Raw genomic sequence first — 19,894 nt, forward strand, 5'->3', positions numbered from 1 at the left:
TCTAGGTTAATTGGTGTGGGTATAAATATTGTGTCGTTCTATCGAATTAGTAATAACTGTAAAGATAGAATAATGATATGGAATAAAATAAATAAAAAATAAATAAATATTAGAATCTTAACAGATTTTTCACAAAAGGCAACACAATACAAGACAAGGCAACATGTCTAAAGCGGCAACATATCTAGTATGGCAACATTTTAAAAGATGTTGTATGGCAACATTTTAATAGACTCCGACCAATAATATGAAATCATTTTCTGCCTAATGTTGCTGTCACTGAATACGATTGCTGTAAAGCACTTGAAACATCGAGTTATGTAAGTAATGTAATAATAGCGGGATTGTATCCATAGAAGTCCTAATTTGTTCTGCAGTGCGTCAAGTATGCTTGCTATGACCCGAACTGACGGTTTTATTGCCGTCATTCGGAAATGGGTGGCAATCTTGTTGCATCGTGTTGGACATAGCACCAATAGTATCATGAATGTGTTGATTACAACATGACTGGTGACATGACATGTATGCTGTCCATGCCTATAGGAGTCTTTTTGTTTTTTTTACTAACCAATACTAGCATAGCAACTAAGACCGAACTCTAACTAAAACTACATATCCATATTATGGATGTTATCTAAAATAAAGAAGTTATTATTTAATCAAAATAAATTAGCTTCGCTCGTGATTTACCAAAGTCATTCAAAGATTTTTATAGAAAGTCTACACAATTATTTCCTAATAATACTAAATTCAATTTCCGGTTTTATTATAATTATTATAAATTAGGAGCAATACTCATTTTACCACCAAGGTAACGATCTATCGTTACAATAATTGGAGTCAATAAACGCGTTCGATGTTTTAGTTTCTCATATTGTTATTTACATTTAAATCCTATATGATATGTATGTCGAAAACTACTTTATGTCCTTAATTATTGTGACCCTTTCCGATAGCTTTGAGAGATTCCTACTCTAAAATTTAATCCCATTTGTAGAGGTCAGGCAAAAGGGTGCAGTCATCCCGTACTTATATATAGACTATGTTTTTCTGGAGATTTTGCTCTCCCTTTACTCCGTTCCCTTTTACTTATTCCCTTATGTTATATAGCCTACGCTTAATGGACACGAAGAAAATTATTCAATTCTAATCAGTAGTTACGTAAGTTAGAATGAGATTAGAGCCTTGCACCAAACAAATAAACCCTTCAGCTTTGAAATATCAATATAAATATGTAATAGTTCGGTATTATATTTTAAAGTTAGTTATTGTTTTTTGTTATATTAATTTTTGTAAGCATTCGATTTCATCTATGAATGTAGGTATGTTGTTAAAGTGAATTTCCTTTTTGTTAATTATATTATGCTAAACATACAAACTAATATCTAATATCTATAAAATATTCGTTTGGCGAGAAAATTTTCTATTTGATATGGTTTTTCTATAATTTGTGAACCTCAAAAGCAGTGTTGAGATTGATTGGAAGCGTTTTCTAGGATTTTCCGATGCAGATAAAACCTGGTTGCCAGTAGCAGAAGGATACGAGCACAACAATGTGGCAAATGAGAAGGCTGCAGCCAGATCTCACTACCAGGTGTACAGATCTCTTACAGGTTTAAGAGCCAGGCCAGCATTCCGTCTGGGACGATATGAATCTATTGCCCTTAACAAAGACATCTTTGCTTTTAAAAGGTAAATATTTCTATAAAGTAGTAATAATCTTAATATATATAAATTATGTGTCACGTTGTTTGTTTGTCACTCTATGGACTCCTAAACTACCGAACCGATATCAATCAAATTTACACACCGTGTGTAGTTTGATCTAACTTAATAGATAGGATAGCTAACATCTTAATTTATACCCGCAATATTATTTTTTGCAAAATATTTGTTTTTATTTGATAGTCACAATTCTAACAGATGACGCTGTGTTGAAAGTACCAACGTTTCACGTAAGCTATAATTTAATGGCATAACCACCAATAAAGCATGGTGGTCCCCATGACTGGTGTTCTCCTACCGTTTAACTTGAATAGGTTACTATTATGTAATATAACTAAAACCTTAGCCACTGCAACGCTTGGCCGGTCTCTAGCAGATTTTATATTTTCTGATTTTATATTTTTGAAAACAAAAACACATAGTTGCTAGTCATACTAGAGACATCTCTGTATTTTAGGTGACTAGCCTCTTTCATGGTTATATATTTAACAATGATAAACGGGCAATGTAGACAGAAAATTATAAAAAAATCTTTAAAGCTATACCATTTTATGTCAGGAAAATAATATATAAATGTTAAATGAGACCTTATGTGTATGTGTGTGAGTGCTTCGTGTTTGTGTGAGAGGTGTGATTCAGTATTTATGTACCCGCATTTTGTACCAAAGCTAGAATTGGGAGTTCGTTGTTGAGCTTTTAAGGCATGATTTATTATCTTTTATTGTTTTACCAATTGTCTGTGGTACACAAAAATGGCAAGCAGTTACAGATTTATCTTTATTTAGCCTTGATTACTAAAACTTCTGCTTTCTAACAGTAAATTTTAATCACTTTCAGATATCGTTAACTTTTTAACGTAGATTTTTTAACTAATATATTAATATGTTGATTAATTATTACAACTAGAAATGTTTTTCAAGTTTAACATAATATACTAACCTTTTTCCTTTTATTAATTTTGATTTTAACTAGCCTTACATAAGCATGTGTAATCAAAATTATAGTGTGTAATTTTGATTGAATAAAGTTGGATAATTATAAGTTTCTGATGTGTTTCTGATATCCGATCCGATTACAGGAAGGTAATTTTGTTATCACTATTTTGAAGTTTAAGGTCTTTTTTATAAGGATTATTTTTGTGCACGCCATCCACACTTATCATCGAGGCCACATATTAGTTCTAATTTGTATAAGTAAATAATACATAATATATACAGCCTCAGACAACAGTTTTATGTAGTCTTTATGTAGTATCAAAAATGTCACTCGATTTTATACCAATACTAAATCAATATACGAACTTTAATGGGGCATTATTAACAGGTGGTATAATGATGACGCCTACGTAGTCGTTATGAACGTGGGCAAAGTGTATCAAGTAGTCAATTTGACGGCGTTCGATTTAATATTCGGCCAATTAGAAGTCGAAGTTAGCAGTGTGCTCTCATCTAGGACCTATGGGTAAGTGAATTCATTTATATAATTAAATTTATAAAATTCTCCTCTCTATAACGCGGCCTGGCTCGCTGCGAAATTTCGTTGTAGGAATGTTCTCAAATAACCGTTTTTTACAATTCATTTTTTTGGAACATTGAATTTTATGAAGTTTTTAATTTTATAACAACGCAATTGAAACAGATGCAAAGGTACGCAAAACTAACATTATAGGGGGGATTACTGTATAGTGTTGTTTATAAGATATTAGACCTCAAATCAACTAAATACCCTCATTTTAGTATTATTTGAGAGGAACTTTATGCTACGAATTAGGGGCATAATAAAATAAAAGTTGGATCAGACAAGACACGATATACCTTTTAAATAGATTTAAAATAGTTTCTGATATAGCCAATCTTGCCAATGACTCTATAAGAGAAGCAATTTTCAATACACTCTAGCTAAAATCGATAAATATAGGAACGTTTAAAATCTATTTAAAGCTACATTGAGACAAATTAATCATAGCAATTAAAGAAAGAGAATGTATTACTTAAACAATCGCATTTATAAATACAAGTCTAACTACGTTTATTTTATTCTGAAAAACATTTGTTTAGGAAATCGTAACTTATTTCAAACTTGGAATGCTATTTTTAAATTCTTTTAAAATAGATTCTCTTATTAAAATAACCCTGAAACAAAGCTTATTTTTAATGAAAACAATATTGTTTCTAATTAATGCTATTTTCGTATTTCTTTTGCAGAGATACTGTTCAAGCTAATTATTTAGACTTAGCAGCTGATGAAGCGCTTGTTGTGAGGATGCAAGTATAAATTATACAAAAATCCACTATAGAATAAAAAGTCAAGGTTGGACGGGTTTTATATTCCATACTTAGTATATACATAAAGGTTTTCATACATACTAAAGCATTTTATTCCTTTTTTTTTAATTTATAAAAGCTCGGCACTATCAGTTGTAAAAGAACCACAATATACAATGTTTAATGTAATAAGCACTTATAGGCAAACTTGACATACACGAAGACATAATACAAATATTACAAAACAATTAAAATTACAAAAACTAAACGAAAATCGATTTTAAAGTGTGAGCAACTATGGATATCCGGACCTAGCTCGTTTATCAGAATGCTTAATCTGGACATCGGTGAGTTTTTGTCAAAGCGTGTTCTTCTGAACAGGACAAATGTAATGATGAATGTGATGATTTTCTGAGTTTCAACATCGGACGTCGAGGCAGAATACGAAATTACACCCGTATCACCTTGACGGCCGCCGTTTCACAACTGAGCGTTTTCTAAGCCAGTTTTTGCCGCGCACCACCACTTTGTGGAACCAGCTGCCCACTGAAGTATTTCCGAACCAATTCGACTTAGGGTCCTTCAAGAAAAGAGCGTACCCATTCTTAAAAGGCCGGCAACGCACTCGCGAGCCCTCTGGCATTGAGAGTGTCCATGGGCGGCGGTATCACTAACCATCAGGTGAGCCTCCTGCCCGTTTGCCCCCTGTTCTATAAAAAAAAATATGGCAGCATGGCAGCCAGGCAGCCTGGGGCATCTAAAGGGTACACGAAATTTAAATTTTTATAAAAGGTTGGGGTAATCAACCGGATTGTTAAATACGTGTAGCGTGATTCGACCACACGACCGCAGGGTTGAGAGTCACACTCGCAAGCTTATGTTTCAGCTAAGATAGCCATAACGATATTAAATCATTTATATTTACTATACCTTCAGTGTAACTCTTCAAACGAAGACAAATATCCTTTGAAGCTCATTCATTAAATACTAAGTACTCTTTCATCTCAAAGGGTTAGACTTTCAAATGGCAAATAGACTCATTTACATACAACTTATTACTAAGCTTGTTAGCGTTTATTAAATAAATAACAAAAATTAAAGTCTTTTCTCCAACGATTTGTCCCCTTTCCTTGGGCCGTGGGGTTTAAGTGCACAGGTGGTAATTAGAGATTTAAGTTGGCGCCTGGTAGATAGTACTGGTGACCCCAGAGGGTGCTTTCCTCACTTTACGAATAAGTATCGCAATACAGCGAGGAAATGCTGTCAGCATTAAAGGTACATAGCCAAAGAGACCAAACTTTTTGTGATACTATAGGAAACACTAAAAACAAAAGCTGTGTTAGTGAATTTACTAATATATATTAAGACCAATGTTTGCTAAGTGACTGAGCACGATACTTTTGATCGATTTTGAAGATATTTTAAGAACGATAGTATATTTTATGATGCAATTCTTATCAAAGTTTTCCATAAAAATCTGTCAACATTTTATCGATGTTTCCAAATTGATAAGTTGCCACAATAATATCATCTTAAGAGATGATAACTAATCATATAAATACCAGATTAAAGTGAAAAATATCGTTGTAAGCCACGGGTGGTAAGTTTAAGATGAAAGCGTTAATATTTCTGTCGATTTTGGTGATTTTGGGAGGCGCTTATAGCAACCTTGAAACAGATTTGGAGTGGTGGGAATCAACTATTTTCTACCAAATATATCCAAGGTCCTTTGCTGACAGTGATGGAGATGGAATCGGTGATTTAAAAGGTATTTATTTGCATAGACGAAATTATAAATAAAAGAACAATTAAAATGTATAACGAAACATCGTAATTTTTTGTTTACAACGGATGGTTGTACGAAACAAAAAATGAGTATTCAATATACTAATTTTTAGTTATTTCGAACTCCTACAGATTATGTTAGCTATTATACATAAAAGTATAGCCAAAGATGGAATACACAATATTGTATTTATTGTGTATTCCATTAAAATTAAAAAAAAATACATAAAATAGATTTAACTGTGTTTTATGAGATGGTGTGTATATAGGCTATGTGCGTTAGTATGATTTGGATATTTTTAAAACTCCTTTTAAGCATATGCCACTTTTCTATAGAAAATTTCTAGTCAACAGCAAGAAAGCGATCATCACTTTTAATTATTTTTATTAATTAAGAATTAAAAACAATTCAAACTTTCGATTAAAGCTTTTGAATTATACGTTTTATAAGATACAGCAACAATGCTTTTAACATATATAAAGGATACCTACAGCGTATTCCTACAGCGATAGAGCAGTGTTGGCCTAGTGGCTCCAGCGTGCGACTCTTATCCCTAAGGTCGTAGCATCGATTCCCGGCAGCACCAATGGACTTTATTTCTAGTGCGCATTAAACATTCGCTCGAACGGTGGAGTAAAACATCATGAGGACTTGCCATAGACTCAAAAAGCCGACGGCGTGAGTCAGGCAAGACTGATCATCTACTTCCCTATTAGTTAGGAAACAGATACAGAAATCTGAGGCCCAGACCTTAAAAGGTAGTAGCGACACTGATATATTTTATTAAAGGATACCCACTACATAGTTATATATCTCAAATAAATCAATTTCTAAATGGTGTGTATATTAAAGTGATATTTTATATAGTAACGATTGTAATTTAATTTGAATTTTAATGAATCATTTCAGGAATAACAGATAAGCTACATTATATAAGAGAACTCGGCGTTGGCGCAATATGGCTCTCACCAATATTTCAGTCACCGATGTATGACTTCGGGTATGACATTTCTGATTTCTATGCTATACAAGAGGAGTATGGTACCATGGAAGATTTTGAGGAACTTTTATCAAAAGCGAATAGTCTTGGTGAGTTTTTACTGCAATTAGAAGATATTTAGTGATTTAAGAAGAGATTTTGATATAAGAGTTGGCCTAGTAGCTTCGATGCCTGTGCACCAATGGACTTTCTATATGCGCATTTAGCATCCGCTCGAACGGTGAAAGAAAACATGGTAAAGACACCAGCTTTCCGTAGACCCAAAAAGTCGACGGCATGTGTCAGGCACAGGGCTCTGATCGCCTAATTGCCTATTAGGTTGACAAATGATCATGAAACAGATTCAGAAATCTGAGGCCTAGATAAAAAACGGTTGTAGCGCCACTGATTTTTTGACATAAGTACATTAATATACTATGCCAAACTATAGCTCGTCAATGCTTATATACAAGTATAATATTATATATTATCATATGTATTGTTACTGGTTTAGAAAGTTTATCGTATTATCTTGACACCTTGCATAATATGGAGGAGGATAAAATAGTCAAACAAAGATATCTGAGATTATTCTTATAAATCATATCAGACGTGTAAGGAAGATTATAATCTGATGATTTTAGAAATTACTTGCAACACAACACAATAATAATTACCCTTTATTCGTCTACATCTTATTGGCGTACATTTAACAAAAATACAGGGGTCTAGGCTCCGAATATTTAACTACTCCAAGAGAAGGCCTCCTTTAACTTTTTCTACCCTATTTTATTTTTGCCATCGTCATCAAATTTTTTCTAGCTACCCTTTCGAACCCATCGGCCCATCGCTCTATTGGTCTGCCCTTGTTCCTTTTTCCAATACTGTTTTAGATCATCATCTGTCATCTGTATAAAGGGCTACGTGACCTGCAACTGGAGCTGCAACCATTACACCATGTTCCACATGACATCCTTAGTAATAAATAATAATAAAATAAATTAAACACAAAGATTTGTCCTCTATCAGCAGGAGGCATGGTGAAATAGGAGCACGCACCTAGAATTATTGTTATATGTAATAGATTAATTTATTATATTTAATTAATTAATATCATATCAATAAAAATTGAAATCAAATAAAAATCTAAGAAAAAATCGGGGTTGATGATATATCATGATGATAATGCAAGCCATTTCAGCTATCATGGCTTGACATTATACGAGGCAAACTTGGCGAAATATGAGCACTTACATTATATAGAGACAAAGAAAGTATAAAAGATTAAAAGTTCCAGCTTAATTTAACTTTAAGTTATAAAAAGAAGGTCCTAAAGGGTCCTTTATAGGTACCAAATTCTTTATACATGCTTTCATTTATAATCTGTTTTGTTGTCGATTCAGATATGAAAATCGTTCTCGATTTGGTACCAAACCACACATCGAATGAAAGTATGTGGTTCCAAGAGGCGCTCAAAGGCAATGAAAAATACTACAACTATTTTGTATGGGAAGATGGAGTGATGGACGATAATAGTGTCATGCAACCTCCGAACAACTGGGTAGGTATCAAAATAGCAAACGTTTTAAAAGAATTAACTTTTTAATCCGGCTCGAAAAGCGTCGAAAAGAGCTGGTACAAAACGGATTTCAATTTTTAGTTTGAAATTGGTTTTTGTGAATGTTTTATAGAAATCTCTATGATTGAGTGCGTTCTCTTTTTAAATTATTTAAAAAATCTCTGTTCATGAAGCGAAATATCTCGAGTTGATTTAAATGATTTTAACTGGTACCACGCATCGTATTATACGTTTATAGAAAATTTAATACTGGTTTATTAGTTAGATGATCGGTGTTTAGCTATTTGTTAATGATTCAATTAAAGGGATTCTTAATTTAAAAATTGCCTTACTCTATAGTGTGCATTTTTATTTTATTTACACGACCTGGATACAAGTCCATTAGCCAAAAGTGTAACATTCAGTCAGATTCGATTTTTGAATCTACTCTACAAACCAAAAGCGAAATAATCACTTTTAATACCACAAGAGCTTCAAAATTATCGGGTATTTCCCGATAGGTTCGTTGCAAACAAATGAAGGAGTCAAGTTTTTCAGGTTAAAAAATTTTTTAACCTGAAAAACTTGACGACTATATTTGTTTGCAGGGAACCTTGAGGGAAATGCCAGATAATTTTGAAGCTCGTGTGGTATTCGGGGGATTATTTTTCCGACCCAAATGTCGGCCAATAGAATTGCACCATGAGACGAAATGTACAGTTAACAAATAAGAATTTCATAATGAATAAAACAACTACTTAATACTTTTCTTGAAGCAACTACCAGAGAAAATTTTCAAAAAATTATCAGTTTAATACCATGTAGGTTGTACCACGTGACGTCGAATGGTGCAATTCTATTGGTCGATATTTGGGTCGGAAAAATAATCACTGAAATATAGGTTTCTCCTGAACGTATCATCATCACATACATATCACGTCGTTATAAATATAACAAGTAGTTACAAACTTGTAAATCTAACAACAGTTTAATTAAATAAACGAATAGCTAGAGGTATCTCGTGCCTTGTCACTCACATAAAACGTGGTAAAGAATAACCTTTCGCAGTGTCGGCATTTTCCTTAACAAACTCTAATTGAAATATATGAAGCCGTGAAAATGTACGGACTACTTTAACTCACAACAATAAAAAGGAATTTATAAAACGATTGCACAGGCGTATTCAACATTCATCTAAAGAATTTAATGCGAGCTTAGTTTTTACTTTTTTTTTCTTTTTTTTTTCTTTTTTTTTATGGCTCTGGCACGGTTTGTGCATAAGCCAGCGTCAAGTATAAGATTTTTACAATTCGTGCTTTTTGCCTTAGAAATTCGAACATGTCCTCCATGTACGGTTTAGGCACTCGCCCGGTTCGAACCGGGAATCGAACCCGGTACCCCTTACGTGGCTGCCGCTTAATAAGACCGCTAGGCTATGGGGCCCTTAAAGTTTTTATTTTTAAAAGGTTAAAAGGTTGTAAAACAAAAAACTAAATGATGGCGCTGTTCATTTGTTTGTAATTAGTTATACGGAAATACGGATCGTGCCGCTTATCCGTGATTGCTAGAGTTGTTGGCCAATCACAATAAAAAAATATCACCACCACGAATCTGTTCAGTGAAGTAAGCCACATTTTCCTTTTTGCTTTGCTTACCGCATGCAAAGCAAATTTAAATTTAAGAAAGAACTTTGCTGTGTTAAAAACTATTTTTAATATAATTATATCCTTACCCCTTATTTAATCAATCAATTGCATATTTTAACCAAAATACTTTCGGTTCAAAGATATATTTTTTTCTCAAAGACACTCAGAAAATTTATTGTATGTTAGTAGTGTACATAGTGCTATCACATTATTAGTAAATAAAAATATTAAATTAAAATAAAAATATTAGTTGCTCTTCAAATATTAAGTATAAATAAACTTAAAATAACTTCGTGTAAAATTGAGCCGCTAAATTAAGAAAATGTACTTACAATATTTTTACTTTCTTCTCCTTACGGTAATCTTTGCTTACGCTGTGATCTAGAAAGACAAATACAGTACCAATTCGACTTAGGGTCCTTCAAGAAAAGAGCGTACCAATTCTTAAAAGGCCGGCAATGCACTTCAAGCGTAAGCCTTCTGGCATTGTGCAACACCCGTTTGCCTCCTAATACATAAAAAAAAACTTTAGTAAAGTTGAATTATTTTTTTAACCAATACATCAGTTAAAACGTAAAATTGTCTGTGAAAAATACTTAGTTATTCCTCTTTATAAGTTTTAAGCGTATCTTCATCTTTCAGAGGAGTCACTTCAGGGGAAGTGCATGGGAGTACAGAGAGGAAGTTGGGAAGTACTACTTGCACCAGTTTGTTGTTGGCCAACCTGACCTTAACTACAACAATCCAGATGTTGTTGAAGAGATGAAGGTAGCTTATTTGGAATTCCAAATTCAAATTTTACTCCAATCACACTCATACATTTTTTATTATTTATTTATTTTAATTGGATCGTAATTTGTTTCATTACAATGGCAATACCACGCAATATCATAGACATCTTAGAGGTTGTAAAATGTCAATGTGTCAATTGTAAAAGTCAATTTGTCAGTAGTGCTCCTGCGCCGGACGTGCGCACTGACTGTGTTTAAATATTAAGTAATAATGTCTGACGACGGTAGTGAGATCAATTTCGTTATTATTAATCGCGTTGAATCTGCGACAAATATATAATCTACTCATATGTAATTTAACTAATGTTAGGTTACATAACTCGCGGTAATAAGAAAAATTTCAATTAATTACCAAAAATTAGATGTAGGTACATTAAGTAGTTGAGGAAGGTAATATTTTCATTTGAAATATTTTAGTGACAAAATCTTTCAAAACTAAGTAATTAACTTGGCATAAATATATCAAAGGCATCGTTTTTTCAGAACATAATCAGATTCTGGCTTAATAAAGGTGTCGCTGGATTCAGAGTAGACGCTGTAAACTGTTTGTTCGAGGTAGATAAAGAACTTTTTGGGGGCAAATATCCCGACGAGCCGCTGTCAGGACGCACCGACGTGGATCCAGAGTCTCACGATTATTTAGAACATATTTATACGAAGGACCAAAACGAAACATACTATATGGTATATGAATGGAGAGATGTCTTCGATGAAATATCCGAAAAAGATGGACTTCCAAGAGTCATGATGACCGAGGTTTATGCGTCAGTAAAGGATGTCGTAAGATATTTTGGTGAAGGTGATAGAGAAGGTGCTCAAATGCCGTTTAATTTTGATTTAATCACTGATGTTGATGCGTCATCATCTGCTGCTGATATCAAGAGGGCTGTTGACAAGTTTTTAACTTATAAACCTCTTGATAGAGATGCCAATTGGGTGGTAGGTATTAATTATAATTCTTGTCTTGATCTTAAAATGATACCTTTATAGTCCAGTCAGTCAAGACAATTAATTCATTATAATTCCAAAAGTTTTCAAATTTTGATGTAAGGTCGGGAGTGGTATTAAAACAAACTATAAAATTTTGCAACCTGCTCTGCGGTCCGGAACATTGTTAAAAATGCAATAAATGATAATTTGCTCAGTTCTTGAGACCAAAATTCCAAAAGTTCTGCAAAGTTGGAGTTTACATCACGTGTCAAATTTGCAACCAATTTAAGTGTACGGAACATTTTTTGTTATTAAAAATTAATGTTTTTCTTTATTAAACTGAAGGAAAACGTTCCAAAAGTTCTGCAAATTTGACAGATATATCGAAAATAAAATAAATAACAAAAAATGTTCCGTACACTTAGGTTGGTTGCAAATTTTATACGAGATATGAAATATTATATCGAAAACTTCCCCAAGTTTGCAGAACTTTTGAAATTTTTTTCACGACCATACAGCAAAAATTAATTTAATTGCAATTTTAACAATGTTCCGGACTGCGGACAAGGTTGCAAAATGAGATTTATTGTCGTCCCAATGTACCATTCACTTGACCGAAGTTTGAAAACTTTTGGAATTATTATCAAATTTTCGATTTCGAATGTCTATAATGACTGGTCTATTAAGAGATATTGGACCTGCTTGACTGATAATAAATTATGGATTTGTGATTTATTTTTATATTACTTCCATTTATTATTCATTGTTGTATCTCTGTGTTTTTTTATCTGGTGTTCTTTTTTGTGTTGTGTTATTGTTAATAGTCAGTCCAAACAAATTGTACACATTTTCAATGTATGTCTTCAATTGTAAAAATTATTTTGATGCGATATTTAATAGAGATTATATATAGAAACATACGTTTATATTATTTTTATTAAATTACTTGATACTTGCAGGTTGGAAACCACGATAATAGTAGAATGGCGACCAGATATGGCTCTGCTTTAGTAGACGGTATAAACATGATCGTGTTACTTTTACCTGGCGTTGCTGTTACTTATATGGTAAGTGAATGATGCTTAGTATCACCGTATGACCTCGATGTCCGTCGTTTCACAACTGAGCGTTTTTTAAGGCAGTTTGTGTCGCGCACCACCACTATGTGGATTCAGCTGCCCACTAAAGTATTTCCGAACCAATTCCACTTAGGGTCCTTCAAGAAAATGGCGTACTGGCATCGCACTTGCGAGGGTTCTGGCAATGTGAGTGTCCATGGGCAGCGGTGTCACTTAACATCAGGTGAGCCCCCCGTTCAATAGAAAAAAAAAATGTGGCACCAGCTTCCAACTTAAGTATTTCCGAACCAATTCGACTTAAGGTCCTTCAAGAAAAAGTGATCTTTAAAAGGTCGGCAACGCACTTCCGAGCCTTCTGGCAATGTAAGTGTCCGTATCACTTAAGATTAGATGAGCCTCCTGCTCGTTTGTACCCGGATATATATTTTAAAATAGATAGGGCTTTACAAATACAAGAGTCTTTCCTCCACCTTCGATTTTGTTTCCTTTGGAGTAGAGACTCATGGGCCGTGGGGTTCAAGTGTACAGACGTTAATTAAATAATTAAGTTGGCGCCTGGATAGTACTTGTGAGCTTGTGCTTTCCTCGCTCAACAAATAATTATCGCAATTCAGCTAGGAAATGCTGCCAGCGTTAAAGCTACACTGCCACAGGGACCAAACTTTTTCAATTTATTTTAAATTTTAATTATTATTATTGTATAGGTTAAGAAAATTGTAAATACTGTATATTTGATTGTGATGTTTAGTTATTGTTAATTATAAGAGAACTTATCTCTTTAAAATATATATATATATATATATGTGTTGGATATAAATAGTATATAATTACTAGCTGTCCCCGTGAACTTCGTTTCTCCTTAATGTGATTTTACATAGCCTGCCTTTTTAGAACATATCAATATGGAATATTTTGCTATGCTACCCCAGAGACTGTTCGGTTTAGAATGAAAACTTTTTAGGTTTTTCTGTGAATTTTTCTCTATATAGCATACTTCAAGTCATATAATTTTAATTATCAATTAAAAAATAGGGGTTGATCGTAGAGGGGTGAAAATAACGTGTGACGGGTATTTTGTATGCTGTATCACAATAACCGATTCTCAGACTTACTGAATATGCATAAAAAATGTCATAAGAATCGGAACGAACATTGTGACACGAGATTTTTTTTATATATGTATATATAAATATTATGTTATAATATGTTTGACCACAATATTGTTTGATACAGCACTTTATAGTACTGATTTAAGAACAGCGGTGTAAATAAATTATTTCTGAGTATATTTGAGTTATAAGCTCTTTGAATAAATTAAACATTCTAAAAGTCTACCAAAAATTTAACTTACCGCAGTTTCTTAATAATTATATTTTGGAATACAAATTTTATTTCATTATAATTAAGCGCAAAAGTTCAAGTTATTAATGAGTGTTAAAGTAATCATTTACAGTCAATTTCTTTTATATACAGGGTGAGGAAATCGGTTTAGTCGACGGATTCGTAAGCTGGGAAGATACAGTGGACCCATCTGGATGTAATACGAACGATCCTGTTAATTATGTCAAGTCTTCCAGAGATCCTGAACGAACACCCTTCCAATGGAATGCAGAATTGAATGCGGGTAGGTATTAGGTATTTATTACAATGGAAATAGAGATCAAAACTGTAGTAGCGTGATAATATCGTAAGGCTCGGAACTAGCTCTTTCTATAGCAAAATAAATATTTAATTAAATTGGTGTGTAGTCATCTGGATTAAGTGTGTAATTATTTAAATTATCAAGAGCGTTATAAAGTCCGTGATCTTCAACGATAGTAATAATAGCAAAATAATAATAATAAAAACTTTCTTGACAAAAGGGTTGTGACCAAATTCACCTGTCGCTAGTTCCGACACTAGGAAGCCCCTGTGTTATAATTAATATTATATTAAACTTTTAAATTGCATATTTTAAGAAATACTTAATCTAGTTTGTCTTTTATTTAATTGTATTTTTTTTCTTTTGTCATTGTAATGTTTCCCATGAAATGTTGTTATTGATGGACATTCATCTATTGTGTGTTGTGTGTTTTCTGTTAGTGTGCCTTTGAAATAAATAAAATGTAAACAATTGCTATGACTGAGACTTGAGACTCTTCACGAAGAGGTCCAATGTTTATTGTTTAACTCACACACTTGTGGCATTTGTTTACAAGAAATTATTAGTTCCGCTACTTAATTCTTTCGAAAACCCCAACCAATATTACCATATAGTATTTAATCCAAATAAATGAAATCCATATCTCTTAAAGGATTTTCTACGGCTGACAAAACATGGTTGCCTGTAGCAGACGGGTTTGAAATGTTAAATGTTGAAGCGCAGAAATTAGCGGAGCGGTCAAATCTGAAGGTTTATCAAGCTTTGGCGGATTTGAGGCTAAACGGAGTGTTCAGATATGGACGATATGATTCCTTGGCTTTGAACAGCGACGTCTTTGCTTTTAAAAGGTAAATAAACATGTTCCTTTATAAATTCAAAATTAAAAAATCATATATTCTCGTATATTCAGGTAAAAAATGAGCACTTATGAACGTCAAAAAATAAATATATATGAAATGCTGGTAATTTTACATTTACTGCCAGTTCTTAAATCAAGGGCGTAGAACGGAAGAGAAGAACTGGCAGTAAACTCTCCGCCACTCTTTTTAATTGCCAAATTTTTTGTTTTACTCAAAGTTTGTAAAGAGCTGAAACCATTAAACCATGTTCCATATGACATCTTGAGTAATTAATTATTATATAAGGGTTCTTATAGCTATAAGAGCAGTGTTGGCCTAGTGGCTTCAACCTGTGACTGTCGGGTTTAATCTGCGCATTTAATATTCACTCGAACGGTGAAGGAAAACGTCACGAGGAAACCAACTTGCCATAGACCAAAAAAGTCGACGGCGTGTGTCAGGCATAGGTAGTTGATCATCTACTTGCCAATTAGATTGACAAATGATCATTAAACCAAAAGGCGCCAAGGGTTTTTTTAGCGTTGTTAATCTTTGTGCAATTTCTTTTATTCTTCTTTATCTGTGATCCACTCACTGTTACGCTAAAGAGAAGGCAAATCTTGGATAAAAGTGGTCGATGGTGTCAACCTATAAAGAAAAGTGATCAAAGAAATTGACTTGAGGACTTAACCCATATTTAACATTGATTTTAAGTTTGAATCTCATACAAACTCTATCTATTGCTTAAACTGAAACCAATCCTTTAAAATATTTTACCAATTTCAGCATTCATACTAAGTATTTTTGAAATCGTTTACAATCACTTTTAGTACAAAGTTCCTATACATAAGACGGTATTTTAAAAGAGTAGCGAATTTCAACTCGTGACTAAGTTGTTTCAAGTAAATGGAGTAATAACTTTAAAAGAAGTATAATCTTGCCAAAGTATTGAAAAGCGAGTCAAGAAGGCTCTGTATACATCAAAACTTAAAAGCTTTAAGTTCTGAGAGGCTTTACGTAGAGTGATATAATATTAAAGAAAATTGTTTTCTCTTTCTGATTTTCATTATATGCGAACCATAAATCAATATTAAATAGCAGATAGTTTAAAAACAATAGTTTCATTAATTTTTGTTTTGTTTTAGTTATGGTTAGGTTAGGTTAGTAAGTTATTTACAATTTTTTGAAGTGTTTCGAACACGTGTTTTCATTATACAAGTGCGAATTTTATATGTGCGTCGGAATTATAATCAGAAGTGATTGAAATTGAATATTTAAATCAATACTTATTAATATTAGAAAATAATAATAAATATAATATTAATAAATATTTATTTATTTAATTTTTCAAATTTAAACTGAACTTTATTGACTATAATGACTCCTTTTCCTGTCTTTGATTATTTAATTGTAATTAATTATTATATTTTTTTTGCTTGCAATCAAAAACGATTTTTAATAATGCCAAAGAAGTATAACTTCTTACGCGCGTACATAAGTACACTTACCCTTTTTTTTAATTATACATAGAGTTCAGATTAAGACCCTGCCTAGTAAGTCAAAGAACTGTGACAGGGGAGCTTCGCTCTTCTTTAATTAAGATGTTTTAATAATTAGCGTTTCATGTAGTTACAGTTTTGATTTTAAATATAGTTCATTTAACATTATTTATTTACTTAGTTAATTAAACAATATGAAGATAATATAAGAATCACAAGTATTGCAGAAAAATAAGTTTTAGCGCTATTTCAGTATTAGTTCGTAAACAAAACACTCCTATAGGGTACAACATACCAACGTTTTAAGATACGCATGTTATCATTTGTCATTGGTGGTATGATGCATGAAGTACCCCCCTTTTACGAATCACGGCACTAATCAAATATTTAAAAAAAGCTTGTTGATTTTTGATGGTAAGAGCAAGTATTAAATGCGGAAATTAGTTCAAACCGGGTTTCAATTCGGCGTTGAGAGTCGAGGCAGAATACGAAATTCCACCCGTAGCATTTAAGGCAGTTTTTGTCACGCACCACCACTACGTGTAACCAGCTGCGCATTGGCGTACTGGCGATTTAGGGTCTTTCAAGGAAAGAGCGTACCAATTATTAAGGCCGGCAACGCACTCGCGAGCCCTCTGACAATGTGAGTGTCCATGGGTATCTCTTAACATCAGATGACCCTCCTACTCCTCCTCCCGTTTGCCCCTGTTCTATATAAACAAAAACGTGTATTTACTTATGTACACGCGTTAGTTATACTTCTTTGGCGTCACAAGATAAAATCTTTTCAAAAAAATTATTCTACGTTTGTAGAAAAAACTAAAATGTTGACTACAGCTAACTTCAGGGTGTCGGTTTTTTGTGACGGTGGGCGCATCGTAAAATTTCTCACCATTTTTCCCTAACGCGCCAAAAGAAGTATAACTTCAAAAACATTTGGCTTAGTTTTTCGTAGCATTTGTGTTGATATGTATAGACTATTTCAGATGGCATAACAGTGAGACGTACGTGATCGTAGTGAACATGCGAGATACAGAGCACGAGGTGGACTTAACCTATTTCGAGAATGTTACCGGTGATGCTAGTGTTGTTGTGAGAAGTGTACACTCGCCGAAGAATCTAGGGTAAGGAATTTGCTTTAATAAATACAATTCATGGAAATTCCGTCTAGGGACTGTAAGTTATTAGACACTATCTTACGTTATATTTATATTATTATTTTCTAATTATATATAAATTATAATTTACAACTATTACATTTTATTTATTTACAATCAAGTATACAGTATTAATGATTAATACACATTATATCGTTTGGAACTATTAAAGTGGACAAAACTAATGCAATTCGAAGAGGGAAACGTCCCTCTACAGTGCTCGAAGAAAATTAAAAGAATTAAAAGAATGGTATTTTCATTTCAGAGATATACTTGAAGTATCGTCTCTGCCCGTTGCTGGATATGAAGGAATAGTTCTAAAGATGGTTTAAATAATAAAAATATAATTCAATTTATTTTTTACTGTATCCCACACCATATATCTATTTTATACATTTCCGTTTCTTTACGAAATTACTTTTTAAACTAGTATTAATTGAAGAAGTAAAATTAGCAACGAATAATGTAATTAACAAAATACAGAAATTGCTAATATTGTAAAACATAATTACGAAATAGTATTATTATAATAATAATAATTTATTTGCAAGAATATGGTATAAAAATGGTGTTACAATCTAGTATTTTCTTTAAATGTGTTACAATCTGTCAATAAAAACACATTATCTCTTATCAATCATATCATCAAAGTTTTATAAAATTCTTATAATATTTGATCACTACATCATCACTTTATTAAAATATATTATTACGTTATCAAATTAATAATAAATATAGTATTTCACTCAAATGAAAGAAATAGAAACAAGTATACCTAAATAAAGATATTTCTGACGCAAATCACTTTATTAGGCTGCGCCTGCGGGCTACTATCAAATTACTAGGATTAAATGAGTGGCTAGAAGTAATTGCAGGAGTTAATAACTTTAACAATTTAATTACGCCATTACTGTATTTACTTAACTAAAAGATATTAGATAAGAAATCAGTAAATATCTTGAATTTATATTTTTGATATTGTGTGCCACAGGTGCAAAAATTGCTGTCATTAAAAAAAAGTTTTTCATTAAAAAACCCTATTTTCCCTGGATTTTTCTATAACAGTAACTCGTAAAGATGAAAATAATCTTCTTAACTCGTTTTTAAGGCAGTTTTTGACACGCACCAGCACAATGTGGAACCTGTTGCCCACTGAAGTATTACCGAAGCAGTTCGGCTTTGGATCCTCCAAGAAGAGAATCCTTAAAAAGGCCGGCAACGCACTCGCGAGTCTTTTGGCATAGAGAGTGTCCTTTGGCAAGTAGGTGATCAGCTTACTGTGCCTGACACTCGCCGGCGACTTTTTTGGGTCTAAGGCTAGCCTCCTCACGATGTTTTCCTTCACCGTTCGAGTGAATGTTAAATGCGCACATAGAATGAAAGTCCATTAGTACAGAGCTGGGGGTCAATAAGGTCAAATCTACGACCTCAGGGATAAGAGTCGCATGCTGAAACCACTAGCCCAATACTGCTCTATGGAACGTTTCAATACTAAATTATATTTAACACAACAAATGACCTCTCTAACTGGGGTAACTGTTTCTCGCAGTTCTATAAACTATCACTTGTTAATTAAACTCTTGGGTTACATTACAATGTTAAGCAATTATTATTCATATAGGTCGGATCAACCAAGTAAATATAATTCATAACGACCACAATACACAAGACATATGAGCAGTGTTGGCCTAGTGGCTTCAGCGTACGACTCTCATCCCTGAGGTTGTAGGTTCGATCCCCGGCTGTGTACCAATGGACTTTCTTTCTATGTAAGCATTTAACATTCGCTCGAACGGTGAAGGAAAACATCGTGAGGAAACCGGAATGCCTTAGACTGAAAAAAATGAAAAGATAGAAGATATTTTGCATTGTTGAGACGTATTGAGTAACGGACATTTCAAGTTTATTATATTAATAAACGTGAATTTAATGGAGAAATTACTGAACCCTTACGTTTTAAGCTTCACAAAATATTTAAAAATTATATAAAAATAATTCT

The 19,894-nt window shown here is 33.0% G+C and overlaps 2 protein-coding genes across 2 annotated transcripts in view; one reads left to right on the forward strand and one right to left on the reverse strand.

Annotated features, from left to right (window-relative positions):
* The window catches only part of LOC125056254 (calcium/calmodulin-dependent 3',5'-cyclic nucleotide phosphodiesterase 1), a 150,441-nt gene that overhangs the window by 94,857 nt on the left and 35,690 nt on the right, over positions 1 to 19,894 (reverse strand). The window lies entirely within an intron of this gene.
* On the forward strand, positions 5,554 to 18,247 carry LOC125056253 (maltase 2-like). The gene is made up of 10 exons (XM_047659283.1): positions 5,554 to 5,757; positions 6,685 to 6,864; positions 8,158 to 8,315; positions 10,601 to 10,726; positions 11,233 to 11,688; positions 12,639 to 12,746; positions 14,232 to 14,382; positions 15,053 to 15,248; positions 17,725 to 17,862; positions 18,161 to 18,247. Exons 1-10 carry the CDS (start codon positions 5,601 to 5,603, stop codon positions 18,225 to 18,227), a joined length of 1,737 nt encoding a protein of 578 aa, XP_047515239.1. The 5' UTR covers positions 5,554 to 5,600; the 3' UTR covers positions 18,228 to 18,247.

The sequence above is a fragment of the Pieris napi genome, chromosome 14 (genome assembly GCF_905475465.1).
Source record: "Pieris napi chromosome 14, ilPieNapi1.2, whole genome shotgun sequence".
NCBI lineage: Eukaryota > Metazoa > Arthropoda > Insecta > Lepidoptera > Pieridae > Pieris > Pieris napi.